Source organism: Lissotriton vulgaris, unplaced genomic scaffold (assembly GCF_964263255.1).
Source record: "Lissotriton vulgaris unplaced genomic scaffold, aLisVul1.2 SCAFFOLD_1064, whole genome shotgun sequence".
Lineage (NCBI taxonomy): Eukaryota > Metazoa > Chordata > Amphibia > Caudata > Salamandridae > Lissotriton > Lissotriton vulgaris.
In genome coordinates this window covers 348,409-364,960 of record NW_028248991.1, presented here as the reverse complement: position 1 = coordinate 364,960, position 16,552 = coordinate 348,409, and the positions used below count along the sequence as shown (strand labels likewise).

The 16,552-nt window shown below is 47.5% G+C and overlaps 1 protein-coding gene across 1 annotated transcript in view; it reads left to right on the top strand.

The window, feature by feature from the left end:
• LOC147663748 (calcium-activated chloride channel regulator 1-like) overlaps positions 1–16,552 on the top strand; it is a 642,892-nt gene that overhangs the window by 410,531 nt on the left and 215,809 nt on the right. The window contains exon 10 of the mRNA XM_086950229.1: positions 7,697–7,918. Within this exon, the coding sequence (XP_086806355.1) occupies positions 7,697–7,918 (222 nt within the window). The remainder of the gene's footprint in view (positions 1–7,696; positions 7,919–16,552) is intronic.

Below are 16,552 nucleotides of genomic sequence, written 5' to 3'. Positions count from 1 at the left end.
GCATCCTGCTCAACACCCGCTCCGTCCACAGATATGCCGTCGAACACTGGAACCTCCTCGACACAACATCACCAGACGTCGCCTTCCTCACAGAAACCTGGATGAACGCCTCCTCAGCCCCCAACATCGCAATAAACCTTTGGACCCCTCTTGAGGCGAAATAGCCGGGAGGTAGTTGGACTGCACATTCATCTGTGATAATTGCTGAAAACGAGCATTTTTAAACGGCGTGTTTTTAAATTACCTACCTTGCTTGCACTAGCATTATTATTGCACTAGACATAACGTGAGCCTGCACATAGTCGGTGACAGCCGATTTTCGGGCTGAATACCGATCTATTATCCTGCAAGGTCTGAAAAAACGGCGGACATCTTGGGTAGGGGCGTGAGCCTAACAGCGCTCTAGCCACCACTACTTAAGGAGCCCCAAGCTAAAGAACGCGAGATTCTTTGTGTGTTTTAAACCTTTGGACCCCTCTTGAGGCGAAATAGCCGGGAGGTAGTTGGACTGCACATTCATCTGTGATAATTGCTGAAAACGAGCATTTTTAAACGGCGTGTTTTTAAATTACCTACCTTGCTTGCACTAGCATTATTATTGCACTAGACATAGCGTGAGCCTGCACATAGTCGGTGACAGCCGATTTTCGGGCTGAATACCGATCTATTCGCCTGCAAGTTCTCAAAAAACGGCGGACATCTTGGGTAGGGGCGTGAGCCTAACAGCGCTCTAGCCACCACTACTTAAGGAAACGGAAAATCTCCGCGATAGCGGATGCGAATAGTGGACGCGCCTACATCAGCGCCGGAGTCACGCCTGAATCAGCCCGTCTGTGCCCGTCTGCGACTACGACGCGCCCAGCGGCCAGGACTCCTACTCCCCAGCTAAATTCTCCGGTATGTGTCAGTAACCAGACATTTTGCGACACTATTGCTTCCCCTTATATACAATATAGTGCAGACCAGCTTTTAGCTTTAAGAACATTCAGACAACCAGGTTGCTGTCTCTTAGACTTAAACAGAAATCATAACATCTGTCACGGCTGTTCACTGACAACGAATGCTGTTAGAATTAAACGGCTTGAGACCCAAACTAATGCTGCATGCGTTAAATCTAACTCTAAAGTATTCACCTTCTTCAGTCTGAACTGTCGTTCTTTGCCCAGACATAAAACTGAAATTTTTAATTTCCTACTGGATGAAGCCCCTGATGCATTGTTCATTACTGAAACATGGCTTCATGCAAGCTCTGGACCAGATGTGGCCATGGCTCTCCCAGACTCATATGCGATTATACGCCTTGACAGGATAAATAAAACCGGAGGAGGCATAGCAGTTATTTTTTTAAAAATCTATACCTGTGAGTTTACAAACCTCCCATGTCCAGGGTGTGAAGGTGCCACCTTCAAAATTATACTCTCACCCAATTTTACCTTTTCCGGTACACTTATTTACCGTCCACCTGGTGCTGCATCAAATTGGCTAAATAACATTTCGGAACTTCTAGGCCCTTTTATTATGAATACTACCAATTTTACAGTCATTGGTGATCTGAATCTTCATCTGGACAATGAGCATTGCTCCAAGGCTACTTTATGTCCCTCAATCTAAGTCTTAAAAATTCCGGCCCTACCCACACTGCAGGTCACTTACTAGACCCAATCTTTTCAAATATTCATAATTTAAACACATTTCCAGCTCTACCCATTCCTTGGTCAGACCATTTTCCCATAAAATTTTCCTTTCAAATGCCAACCTCTAATAACCCTCCTATGGCGCTACCCTCCATGGTGAGAAAATGGAAAAAACTTGATATTAACATTCTCAATACCCTGCTAGAAGACACGATACCATGCACCAATTCAGGAGTACATAATCTATCAGTTTCTGTCCAATCATGGCTCTTAGCAGCCATTGACTCTTGCCTCCCTAAGACTAAGCTAAAAGGCATAAACCAATGTCCACCTGCTCCGTGGTTCAATGACTCTCTAAAGCATGAAAAAAACAAATGTAAGAACGCTGAGCGTCAATGGAGAAAGTCCTACTCCATTGAAGCTAAAAATGAATACAAAAATCAATTAACTCAATACCAAATGCTGTGCAGTAGAGCAAAAGCTAACTTTGTCTGCACAAAAATTACTGCAGCTTTAAATCAAGCTAAAACACTTTTTAAAACAGTTAAAGAGCTAGCCGGCTCAAATACCTCACCAACTCCACCTGATCTAAATAAAACTCAATGCAATCAACTTGCCGCATTTTTTGTCGACAAAGTTGATAAAATTTATAAGGCCATCCAACTTAATCAGAACAATCATGAGGAAGATCATTGTGACGGTAATGATGCTAACAGACCAAACAGTGAAGAGACTAATTCTGCTACCCCTTCTGATAAAATCTCTACCGCTTCACTGAGTGCTTGGCCAACACTCAACGTTGACACTGTCACCGAACTCCTAAGTACGATAAAATCAGGCTCACCAAACGACCCGCTACCCTGTTCCATCTTAAAATTACTTAGTAGGAAAGCCTTATCTACCATCACAGACCTTCTAAATAACTCCTTGCAAGAAGAATGTGTGCCTCAGGAGTGGAAGCATGCTATGATCCATCCCCTTCTAAAAAAGGCTGATGCTGACCCGAAGGTACCCGCAAACTTCCGACCAATATCTCTCCTACCTATTTTTGCTAAAATTCTAGAAAAGCATGTCCACCGCTGTCTTTCAAATTATATAACGACACATGACCTGTTACCTCCCCATCAATCTGGCTTCCGAGCAGGTTTTTCAACAGAAACCACCCTCCTAGGTGTAACAGAAAACATTTGTTTAATGATAGACAAGGGTGAAACAGTGGCACTGGTGCTTTTAGACCTCAGTGCCGCATTTGACACTGTTTCACATGCGGTACTAATAAAAACTCTTCGCTCAATGGGCATCTGTGGCCCTGCTTTAAATTGGATCACATCCTTACTCGAAAATAGAACATTTAAAATCTTCTCAAATTCTGCGTACTCTGATACCTATACCTTTAAACATGGAGTCCCACAAGGCTCAATTTTAAGTCCATTACTTTTTAATTTATACATGAGCCCTCTTGCTAAAATAGCTAAGGATACTGGACTGATAATGTTCTCCTATGCTGATGATTCTCAGCTTCTCTTTTCCCTTCCACCAACAGGCAATAATGATCCTTCTACTTTGAGAGCAGGGCTTACAAAAATCGCTGAATGGATAAAAAATAATTTCTTAAAATTAAACGGTGAAAAAACCGAACTTATAATCCTGGGAAGAAATAAAGAACTCTGGGGACCCCAACACTGGCCCCCGGAAATGGGCTCTCCTCCAATTCCAACTAACCAGGCCCGAAACCTAGGCTTTGTTGTTGATGACACACTCAGTATGCACCAGCAGGCTATCAAAACATCAGCCACCTGCTTCGTCATCTTGAAGTGGCTAAAGAAAATCTGCTGGATGCTACCAGATCATACTAAAAGAACTGTCATTAACGCCCTAATAACATCTAGATTGGACTACGCCAATGTACTATACTTAGGGTCTAACAAAGCCACAGTCCGCAAACTACAAACAGTGCAGAATGCTGCTGCAAGACTGTAGGTAAAATTCCTATCCATGCACCCACTACCAAACTCATACGTGAATTGCACTAGTTAAAATTTGAGAACAGAATCAAATTCAAATCATTATGCTTTATGCATAAAATCTCAGCAAACAAAGCTCCTAAATACCTACGAAGTCTGGTACAATGTTACCTTCCATTTAGGACGCTGAGATCTGCAACAGCGAACAAATTTGTTGTGCCCAAAATAAGACTATCACGCATGGGAGGCAGATCCTTTGCATACCTTGGTCCCTCCCTATGGAACTCCATGCCACAAGCTCTGCGCTCAGAGGTTAATTATATCAGATTCAGAAAAGCCATAAAAACCTGGCTGTTCAATGTCTAAGTCAGCTGTCCAATTACCCTTCACTGAATCACAAGCGCCGGGAAACCCTTTGTTGGGTAGCTGTTTGCGCTATACAAAATTAATAAATAAAATAAAATAAATAAATAAAATAGCCATCCCGGAAGGCTACGAGATCACCCGGAGGGACTGTATCAACCAAACCGGAGGAGGCATCGCCATCGTCCACAGAAACACCATCCACATCACGATCAACTCCGAAGACGCCCTCACCGCCGCCGAGCACCTTCACTTCCAGATACACATCGACCGCAAGAACACCCTCAGAGGCACTCTCATCTACAGACCCCCGGGACCACACACACAATTCAGCGAAGCCATTGCAGACTTCATCAGCCCGCACGCCCTCACCTCCTCAGACTACATCCTCCTAGGGGACCTCAACTTCCACCTGGAGAACAGCAATGACAGCAACACCGCCGCCCTGCTGGACAACCTCGCCATCCATGGACTCAAGCAACTGGTGAACACCCCCACCCACTACGCCGGCCACACGCTTGACCCCGTCTTCTCCTCCAGCAAGCACATCTCCTTCAGCCACTCCACCGGACTACACTGGACTGATCACAGCTGCGTCCACTTCCACTTCAGGAAAACCACGACCCACCACCACCCACAACAGGTTCCCCGCAGGAGCTGGAGCAAGATCACCGCCGACCAGCTCACCACCTCCCTCAGCCAGAACCCTCCCACCAACACAACGGACCCCAACGAAGCAGCCAGCAACTTCACACAGTGGCTCACCAACTGCGCCGATGACCTCGCACCACTGAAGAACCCTCCCAGCAGACCCAGCAACAAGAAAGCCTTGTGGTTTACCAACAAACTCAAAACCTCCAAGAAAAACTGCTGCACCCTCGAGGTAGCCTGGCGCCACAACCAGACTACAGAAAACATGACAGACCTCAAGAATGCCACCCGCGTACACCACCAGCTGATCCGCACCACCAAAAGGGCAACATTCAAAGAACGACTGGACAACAACACCCACAACTGCAAGGAACTCTTCAGCATCGTCAAAGAGCTCTCGAACCCCAGCGCCTGCAACAACATCACACCCTCGCAAGACCTCTGTGACTCACTCGCCTTGTTCTTCCACCGCAAAATCACCGACATACACAACAGCTTCGCGCACAGACAACGCACCCAACCAGCGCCCCCCACCACCACCCTCTGCAACTGGACACCGGTCAGCACCGAAGACACCACCCGCACGATGAACACCATCCACTCCGGATCACCAACCGACCCCTGCCCGCACCACGTCTTCAACAAGGCCGACTCCATCATCGCACCCCATCTCCGGGACATCATCAACATCTCCTTCGCCACCGCCACCTTCCCAGAGAACTGGAAACATGCTGAGCTCAGCGCCCTCCTGAAGAAACCCACTACGGACCTCAAGAACTTCCATCTCGCTCCTCCCTTTTCCTGCCAAAGTCATTGAGAAGACCGTCAACAAACAACTCGCCGCCTTCCTTGAGACAAACGGATCCCTCGACCCCTCACAGTCTGGTTTCCGAGCTAACCACACCACCGAGACCGCCCTCATCGCAGCCACCGACGACATCAGATCCCTGCTTGACAACGGGGAAAGAGCTGCCCTCATCCTCCTGGATCTCTCAGCAGCGTTCGACACAGTATGCCACCGCACACTAATACAGCGCCTCAGCAACACCGAATTCCAAGGAAAGGCACTGGAGTGGATTGTCGGAAGAACCCAGAGAGTCCACCTCCCCCCGTTCCGATCCGCGGCCACCGAAGTCATCTGTGGCGTACCTCAAGGATCCTCGCTCAGCCCCACCCTCTTCAACGTCTACATGAGCCCCCTCGCAGCCATCACACGCCAACACAACCTCAACATCATCTCCTAAGCTGACGACACCGAGCTGATCCTCTCCCTCACCAACGACCCCGCCACCGCCAGAGCCAGCCTCCAGGAAGGAATGAAAGACGTCGCAGAATGGATGCAGTCCAGCCGCCTGAAACAGAACTCAGACAAGACTGAAGTCCTCATCCAGGGATCATCCCCCTCCGCATGGGACGACTCCTGGTGGCCCCCTGCCCTGGGCACCACCCCCAAGCCAACGGACCACGCACGTAGCCTGGGTTTCATCCTGGACTCCTCCCTCATGATGACCAAACAAGTCAACGCCGTCTCGTCATCCTGCTTCAACACCCTGCGCATGCTCCGAAAGATCTTCCGATGGATCCCCACCGAAACCAGGAAGACGGTCACCCAGGCCCTCGTCACCAGCCGACTGGACTACGGGAACAAACTCTACGCGGGAACCACAGCCAAATTACAGAAAAAAAGACTCCAGCGCATACAGAACGCCTCTGCACGACTCATCCTGGACATCCCCCGCCACAATCACATCTCTGCCCACCTGAAAGACCTGCACTGGCTCCCCGTCAACAAGAGAATCACGTTCAGACTCCTCACCCACACACACAAGGCTCTCCACGACTTGGGCCCCAAGTACCTCAACAACCGCCTCACATTCTACACACCCACCCGCCAGCTCCGCTCGACCACCACCGGAGGGAGATCCTTCTCCTACCTGGCGGCCAAGACATGGAACTCCCTCCCCATCCACCTACGACTGACCCAGGACCATCTCTCCTTCAGGAAACAACTCAAAACCTGGCTATTCGAGCAGTAGCGGATCCCTCCCCTCCCAGCGCCTTAAGTCCCTAACGGGTGAGTAGTGCGCTTTACAAATACACCTGATTGATTGATTGATTGCTGGCTGGGGAAATTGTTAGCTATTTATCGCTGGGAGAAAGCAATATATGCACGAAGAGGTCTGAGAGCCAGGAAAGGAGGATTTGAAATATGGTCTCCAATAAATAACTGGACTAATGAGACCATGACTTGATCTTTAAAAATAGGTTTTGCAAGTTAAGGTATAGCTGAGACAGGGAAGCAATATCTAAATCGATCTATGATGAACAAGTATCTTTATGGTAGAACATATATTGGCTCAATTTAAGTTAACTTGACTTTCCTTTGGTTTGGGGAAGAGGGTGGGGGAGGCTAGGGGGTGGAGGGCGGATGTAGGCTTTGGAGGGAGGGTCCTAGATAAATAACTGACATCCTGTTCATATGTCTCGAAATGTTTTTTGGGTAATTGTATTGTTGTAAGTATATATATGTGCCGGTTCTCTAAATATAGATTTGAAATTTAAAAAAAAGTAATCTGTAAAGTAACTGAAAAGTAATTTTGAAACATTGACTTACCTGTCATTCAATCAACTGTATTCAAAGTATTTACAAACATGTAACAAAGTCATTTTCATTAAGCTTGCTTGTATTGTTCAACCAGCCTTGAAAAGTATAATTTACCCATACCTTTACCAGGCTTGCTTGATTCGAGAAAATAAACATAGCTAAATAATATTTGTATACAAAAACATGAATTTGATTAATCGCAAAGTGGTCGAAATTAATGTATTAATCAAAGTGTCAAGTGCCTCTGAATTTGACAATATGTTTTTCGGATCATTGTACACATAGAAGCTTGATAACACAGTTCCAGTTAGAAGAAAAGAATAGAAAAAAAGAAACGTATTTATTAAGAATTTTTAAAAGGAAGAGAGAATAATAAAGAGTTCACTAAAGATAAACATTACAATTTCTAAGAAAATCTTTCAGTTGGTTTGTATGTATACATCGGTCTAAACTGAGTGTTTCTTTTCTTTTTTGAACAGCTTGAAACTTGTGGATTAAGTCTTAGAATGAACGAGTGTTTGGATCAGGCTGTGGCAATTGACAGCACTGTGGGGAATGACACTTCTTTTGTTGTCACGTGGCAGGGTGGCCCGCCATCCATGAAAGTTATTGCCCCTAATGGAGTTACCTATGTTACTGCTGCTTTCATGGTGAGCTCAACTTCCAGAACAGCTCGTCTTCAGATCCCAGGCACTGCTCAGGTGAGGAACATTTCCAGATGTTCTTTTCTGTAGGGGTGTATTTGATTACCTTGCACGCTTCCAATACGTGCAAGAATCTTTGAGTCTCTACAAAAAACAGTTGCGGATATATCTTTAATGTACTGTCCCTCACTGGTTCCTGTAAATACGTTGATCCTGATTCACAAAGCTATGTTTCTGAGCGTAGACGTCTGCATGTGTAATAGTACACCTAGTACTGTGCAACGTCTGTGCTTCGATGTAATTCACAAAATAATATGTTAAAAAAGGAGCTATTGCCTGGATTGTGAGTCCCCATCACCTCTCAACTATGTAAACGCAGGGCTGGGGAGACACACGTCTCAAAATGAGCCATATTGTGGCCACTAGAAATATTACAATCGCACAATAGGTATAACTTGACTTAAAGTGCGTAGGTATAATTTCCCACCTGTGCTACGTAGGTTTACAAACTAATGAAAAAGAGAGAAGATGAAGGGAACGAGTCGACATGCCCATGATTAAGGGTGGCATGTTAGTGGTGCCACACATCACTTGCACGGGTTATGTCTCATTGCAAATGTTTCTGTTTTAATAAGTGTATGTATGCATGAATGTAGTATATTCTCCGAACACAAGTAATGGGAGATGATGTGTATGTAGGTAAAAAATGTCTGCCATGTGCTCGTTCGAAGACTAATTTTTTGATGAGCATTATTTATATTGTGGAAGGACATTTTATGTGGGAAACAGCCTTTACAATGCGGGCAGGGCATGTGTGCCTTTTTCCTGTAAGCATAATAACGCTTCTCTGATCCATGCATCTGCCTTAACCATGCATATGTGTGGTGAAGGGTGTAAGCGGTCTAGTGTCTGTAGTGTCCTAGCAGACACAGTCTAGTTGTTCTGCATGTAATAATACACCTAACACCCACCCACCACTGATGTCACGAGACCACGTGTCACAGCTAATAAAGAGAGCCGAGCGCACGTGCACGAGGCTCACTAACCCACTATACCTCTGGTGTCTGTGTCGCAATCATTATGAGTATGTGGGCCTAGGGCCCCACGACTCCACAATGGCGACGAGGAGTGGTTCGAACTCCACGCGACGCAGCCACTGCTGAAAGAGGGGAGAATACTGCCAGAGCGAAGGGCACCCCCTGGAGAGGCGGTCCCGGCCGCCAAGAGGCCCGTGGGGTGTGTGCCTTGCCCCGGGCCAAGAGTCGACGAAAAGCAGACCGGCCAGAGCCCACCTGCACCGGCCGCAACTGTGCCCCAAGCGGACCGAACGGAGCCCACCCGAGTCGGCCGCAGTAGCAGGGACCCCCACCGGAGAGGAGTGCTGGCCGGGCGGAGCCCACTCGCCACGGCAGCAGGAGTAGAATAGGCCCGTAGGCCGGAGGTGAGCCCGGGTGCTACGAATGGCCCCGGGGGGTCGCGAATGCCAGAAGCGACTCCCCCTCATGTGAAAGCACCAAGCGGAGCCCACCCGCACGACCAGCGCACCTGGCACAATGAACTTTAAACAAGGCAGAGCCAGCGGAGCCCACCCGCGGCCTGCATGCAGCGACCCCGACCCTCGCCGCGCAGCGTAGGACTGAAGCTGCGGCGGCGGGGCGAGTATCCCTCAAGAAAGCATCTGTAGCAGGCAGAGGGCTGCTGGACACTCGCACAGCAAGCGGTGTCCACCCGCAACTGCCGAGAGAGACTGCGCGAGCTAACGAGCTCTGGGAGCAGCAGTGACTGTCCCCATCCCGCACGGCGAGTTGGAAACAAAGCCGCGGCGGGAGGAGAAAGTAAGGCAGATGGAGCTGCGTAGCCCTGTCAGAACGATGCCCGGAGCGAATAACTAAAGCGGAGCACACCCGCAGTCGAGAGGAGCAGTCACCCCCCACCTCGTAGGCTAGAGACAGTGACCAGGTGCCCGTAAAAGCGGCAAAGGCGTCCAGCGGAGAGAGAGAGAGCTGAGAAGCAGGGCAGCGACCTTGCACTGTGCCCTCCTGCAACACCCAGGTAGAGAGAATATTAAAAGACTCACTGTGGGGAAGTGACAGTCTCCTTGGAGTCCGGCAGCCGTTGGGAGCGGCGTCTCACCCGCAGCCAAGGTGGCTGCAGGGGTCCCGAGGCAGGCCTGGGTGAGTCAGAGAAAGAAGGGTGCACGAGGCCTGCATCCGTGAGATCATGCCGAGGCTCGTGCATCGTGAGAGAAAGAAGAAACTGCCATAGTGTGGCCATTCCTAACATTGCACCCAAACAGAAAGAAAGGCAACCACTAACAGTGGGGACTGCAAAGTGCTCAAAGAAGTACGAGGAAGAGATGCCATCACACAACAACACAGGACAGAGACTGCCAAGTGCAACCAGTCACACACCAGTAATCACGGGGCAAAAAGGACAGTGCACAGACACCACGCAAGTTAGCACCACAGTGACTGGGGAGTGCACAGCAGCTGTTGCCGCCAACAAGTGCCAAGCACACCAGGACAGCACAGCCCAGCACTGTACAAGGACACGTAAGGAGTGCAGGAACTCCACACGTTACCCCAGAAGCACAGGTGCACAGAGCGCTAAGGAAGAACGCCCAAGTGAACCAAATAAGCACAAGACAGCACAAGGGAAAGCCTACGAGGGAAAGCAAGCCTGCAGCAACGCGGACGAAGACGGAGACCCATCACCACTGCAGAAGTGACGCCTGTGTCCACAGGTGCTTACCGCAATCGCAGAAGACAACCTCACGCTGGACGGAGAGGAAGAGTCAAGACGTCTACCGCATGCAGCAAGATTCAAAGGCAACCGATGGAAGAGCACAAGTGTACCTTGGAAGCGGACAGTACAGGGCAGCGCCTAACAGAGAGGAAGCCACACCCAAAGCACCAGAAGACGTCCGAGGCAAGTACCCAAGTGTGAAGAAGAAAAGTGCGACACACAAGTGGAAGAGCGACAACGATAAAAGAATCTTAAGAAGTCCAAGGAATAAAGCTACACTGAAGATGTGGCAGAGGGTCCCGACACGAGAGATGGATCCATCGCCGTCTCACCTGCACGTCCCGGGGAGAAGAGGAACTTGTGCGCAAAGGCAGGAGTCAACAACTACCCTTCTGGTGGAGCTACGGACTTTGTGAGGTAGTACCCTCATCGTCTCCTCCATTCACACGCAGACTGTGGAGTTGGAGCAACGCTGTGGAATAATACCCGGCCTAGTGGAAACCTGATGCAAAGGGCCTCCGGTACATCTCGTGGCAGGAGAATACCCGCGAGAGGGGCATCCTAGTGAGAAGAATGTCCTTCAAACACTCTATCCTTGCAATGTGAAGCCAAGCTGCTGACAGTGAAGAAACCGACGGACCAGCAGAAGACAACATCGTCCTAGTCTAACGTCTGGTTATCCTGTTTGCCGTAACCTCAAAAGCAAGATCTCAGTGGACTGACCAACACAATTCCGCGGTGTAAGTCCAGAAGCGCACGCCCACCGAGAATCAAGACGTCAAGCCAAGAAGAACTAAAATTTCAGCAGCAATTTTCATCACCATCAAGCAAGCAGCTGAAGAGACTCAGTGTAAATTTGTAATTACTGTATATTTATGTACTTTCCCCCACAGGTTCGGACTTTTGTCTTTTCCTTAATTCTCATTAAAGTTTGGGAGGAATGTAGTGTCCTAGCAGACACAGTCTAGTTGTTCTGCATGTAATAATACACCTAACACCCACCCACCACTGATGTCACGAGACCACGTGACACAGCTAATAAAGAGAGCCGAGCGCAGGTGCTCGAGGCTCACTAACCCACTATACCTCTGGTGTCTGTGTCGCAATCATTATGAGTATGTGGGCCTAGGGCCCCACGACTCCACAGTGTCCACATGGGTGGGGAGAGGAATAGGAAGTGTCGGAACAGGAAGCTCCAGACGCAGACAGGTAAGTTGGGCTGGGGCCTGATTTGGGGTGTAGTTTTAGGAGTGGGCTTCAGTTCTAGGCCTTAGGGCGCGGGGTCAGGGAAGTCTTTTTAAAGGGGGCAGGGTTTTATGGTTTAGGGTGGGGGAGTTGGGCTAGTTTTAAAGGCTGGGGTGGGTTTGCAGGGATAATTTATATGGGTGGGTGGTTAGTTTTAAGGTTCAGGGCAAGGGTCTCTGGGTAGTCTCTTTAAGGGGGGCACGGTATTAGGGCTCAGGGCTGGGGGGCAGAGTAGTTTTAAGGACTGAGGCCATGTTTGGAGGGCAGTTTTTAGGGATGGGGGTTGGTTTTAGGGCTCAGTGTTAGGGGGTGGGTCGTTTTTTTAAAAAGTGGGGCAGGATTTTAGGCTTTGGGTGGGGGAAGGGAAAGGGGTAGTTTTAAGGGCAGTGTGGAGTCAGTCTTAGGGCTCAGGGCGGGTGGCCGAGGTAGGGAGATAGGATTTTAGGGCAGGGAGAGATTTTAGGGTTTCTAGTTTTAAGGGCTGTTGCAGGTTTGAGGATATAGTTTTTAGGGGTCGGTCAGTTTTAGGATTCTGGGCAGGGGGTCTGGGTACTCTTTTTAAAGGGGGCACGGTTTTAGGGCTCATGGTGGGGGTCGGGTAGTATTAAGGGCTCGGACAAGGATTGGAGGGGAGTTTTTAGGGATTGAGGTCAGTTTTAGGGCTCATTGCGAGGGGGTGGGGTAGTTTTTTTTAACGAGGGTAGGGTTTTAGGACTCAGGGCGGGGGAAGGTGAGGGGTAGTTTTAAGTGAAGGGGTAAGTTTTAGGGCTCAGGGTGGGGGCTGTGGTCAGGGTTGTTTTTGGTAGGAAGCAGGGTTTTAGGCCTCAAGGCGGTGGAGGGAAAGTGATAGTTTCAATGGCAGGATGGATCAGTTTTAGGGCTAAGGGCGGGGGGCCGAGGTAGGGGGATAGGATTTTAGGGCTTAGGGTAGAGAGGGGTGTTCGGTGTAGTGGTAATTTACCAAGCATATCTCTTTAGCAAACATGCCTTTACAACGAAATTCATTGTTAAGGCATGCGTGGTATAGGAATGTGTGGTTAAGACACATTCGTTATTGGGACCGCGTTGAAGAGACACTCGTGATTCATACATGCATGCTTCTGCCATACAACCATTTTATTTACATGTATCGTGATTGTGTCTTTGAGCGATTGTGTTACATGTTTGGGACACGTGATGTGTTATGATATGTCTTCATTTTGTTATAAGTTTTGATTTGTGTAATGTGTTGTGTGTCTTAAAGTTATTAGTAGTTTATATATGTTTGATTTTGTAAGTACGTGCATCGATAATGTTTGCAGTTCGCCAATCAGGTTTGCAGGAGCATTCAACAATGTGTAACGCTCTTTAATGCTTGTTTTTAGGAGGTGTTTGTCTTGTGGTGGTAATGATATTCCCTACTTCGATTAATTTTCAATGTGAGTTCCTACCAGTATTGTCGAGTTTGATTGTCTGGGATGTCATGGTACTAGTAGACAGCATTCAGCAATGTTGTACCCTGGGGTGCGAAGGTCATTCCCTCATGACAGCATTTTGAACTTTGGTTGGCAATTCACCTGTGCATTGGCTCAGTGGAGATTTCTCGCTGCAATGTATTCTTTGGCAATTTTCTGTATGCATTTTGGATTTTGGCTGTGCGTGGTGAAAAGCACCTTCAGTTTGATCTTGGTTGCAACATGAGCCAAACCCAGTGCTGTGTTTTTAAGGAGGGTGGTTGCGCGTAGGTGTCTTCCAAAGGAAAAACAACCCTGCTGCATGGTTTTGTATTAATTACAGTATTTCGATACGTTTAGTTTGGAAGGCTTGTATAACACACATTGATTTAGTCCAGTCATTCCATGACTAGCAATCTGACTAGCTCGATTCATTGACTGCAGCGAAGAAAGCCCTAATTTTCAGGAATAGCTGTGACACCCACTCTATGTACTCTATATTTTGATAAAGTTCCACAGCAGAACAAAAGGCTATTCTTGTTATGTGGGTGGAAACAGAGAATATCTTCAGCCTAATTAAGCAAAGTGGAAACTGAAAGTTGGTAGCAGCTGATTTTAGGTTCAGAATGGTTCATGGCAGCTGATTCAAAGCCCCAGACCTCTTCTCTGATTGCTTAACTCCATTCAGCCATCATTACATGAGTTCCTTACTTCATCACAGTGAATGTAATATGTGTGTTTGTCATGTTCCATATTTATTATGTGTAGCAGGCGATGGTGACCGTGTTTTCTGTTTTCTGGCATTGTACAGATGCTCAAAGTCCCCATTAACTCCTGAGTTGCTTTGGAAATGCTTGGGAAATGCACATCCCTTTTCTATCAGGCCAAACTCAGCTGCAAATCAACAATAGTCCCTCTTCCCTCTGTTGTCCTGGGTGTTGCCTAATAACAAAGAAACGTAGGGGCAGATGTATCAAGCCTTTTGCGACTCGCAAAGGCCGAAATTCGCAGAATTTCGCCCTTTGCGAATCGCAAACGGCCTTTTGCATGTTTTTAAATGTATTAAAAAATCGCAATTTAAGGAATCGCAAAAAATTGCGATTCCTTATTTTGCCATAGCATTTAAGGAATCACAATATTTGTGATTCCTTAAATGCTATGTATGTAGCAATTTCAATTTGCGAATTTTGGTTAAGAAATCGCAAATTACCACCAACTTGTTGTTGATGGTAATTTGCGAATTCTTTTAAAAAAGCACAAATTGTCATTTGTTAAGGTGGCATGTGACGCACACACATGCCCACTGGTGAACAGTGCAAACATAATGTTTTAAACTAACAAAACAGCCACGGAAATTCGCCAGGTATAGTTATCTCATAATTACAACTTGTGTCGTATAGTGACTATAACTTGCACCTCCGCCATGCACAGCATAGTCATCAATGCTGACATTTCACATTTTGCAGTGATGTTATCAGTGATGTCATAGAGCAAGGCATGAGTGATGTAATATGTGTGGAAATTAGCAGTGCATGGTGAGTCTGTGCGTTATGGATACCTTAGGGCACAAGTGTTAGTTACTATAGATAACTATAACTGGCGAATTACAATGTTTCTTTTTATTTTAAACGTTATGTTGAAACTGATATTTTCCCCTAATTATAAAGACACTGTTTCTTGGGGGGTGCTAGTGAGCCCGAAGCAAGATGGCCGCACATTAGTGCAGCTCTGCTGGTCGGGGCCACAATTTTATTTATTTATTTATTTATTTGATTTATATAGCGCGTAATCACCCCAGGGTCTCTAAGCGCTTTACCAGGTATATACCAATCAAATTCTACAGCCGATCATCAAATTACAGCACACCCCATGCTTGCTGGAAAAGCACTGTTTTTAGTTTTTTTCGAAAAGGCAACAAGTTGGATTCTTTGCGCAGTTCGGTTGGTAAACTATTCCAGACAGCTGGAAAGATGTTAGAAAAAGCACGACCACCCAGGGTGGATAATCTGAAATGCCGTTGAGTTAGCAGGGTAGCATCTGAAGAACGCAGCCGTCTACCAGGTTTGTATGGGGCCAAATGGGCTTTGATGTAGCTTGGCGCCTTTACATACAGGACTTTGTGCGTAATGCAAAGCCCTTTGAACAAAACCCTCTGTTTGACCGGTAACCAGTGGAGATCAAGCAATAGAGGAGAAGCATGCGTTCTCCGAGGTTTATTGAAAATCAATCTTGCAGCATCGTTCATAACAATTTGCAGACGGTTCAGATGTTTTTGAGGGAGCCCTGCATATAGTGAGTTGCCATAGTCCATCCTGGCTAGGATCATGGCAGAAACAGCGCGTCTTAGGGTGGCAAAGGACAAGAGTGAGGAAATTTTCCTTAGTTGTCGAAGGAGGCCTACACACGTGCCCACCACCCCCGAGACTTGCATTTGCATCGTAAGACTCCCATCCAATGAAATGCCCAGGCTTTTCACTACTGCTGCAGGTTCTGGAGGCGCTCCTAGTTCTAATGGGCAGAACTGATCATTCCAGGGGTTGCCCATGATGGTAATTGGCAACACCTCGGTCTTGTCTGGATTGATTTTCAAAGAGTTCAGAGACATCCAATTAGCTGTGTATCTTAGGATATTCTGCATTCTTGCGTGTGCACCCGGACAATCCTCCATTTGGATGATAATTTGGGTGTCGTCAGCATAGTTGTAGATTTGACCGTCCATCTGGTTAAGAGCCGAAATCAGGGGTTGTAAATAAACATTAAATAAAAGAGGGGAAAGGGAGGGACCTGTGGTACACTACAGGTAATCGGCACTGTGGTTGAAGATAAGTCCGCCAGTTGAACTCTCTGAGTTCTCCCTTGGAGAAAAGAGGAGAGCCAGACAAGTGCTGTGGCCTGGATGCCTAAGTCCCTCAACCGCAGAAACAATTGACTATGACAAACGGTGTCAAAAGCCGCGGAGAGGTCTAATAGCTCCAGGGCCCCAGGGAGTTTCTTGTCAGCTCTATTCAATCCGTTCATTATCCTGTAATTCTCCTAGCCATCTACATTTGAGAGACAGCGCATTGGAATCAGTTGCTGCATCGATTACGGTGGTTTATACAGCTCTTGTGTCAAGGGAAAGCTAAAATACAGCCCTTGTTGGTCGGCGCATAAAATGGCGGCAGTCGGGAGCAGAGGCTGGTGGCGAGAAATCCTGGCTGTGCTGAAGCCGCTCCTACCTGCGATCGGAGTGCAGCCCACGGTGCGGTAGATGGCGAAGGCATGCTGG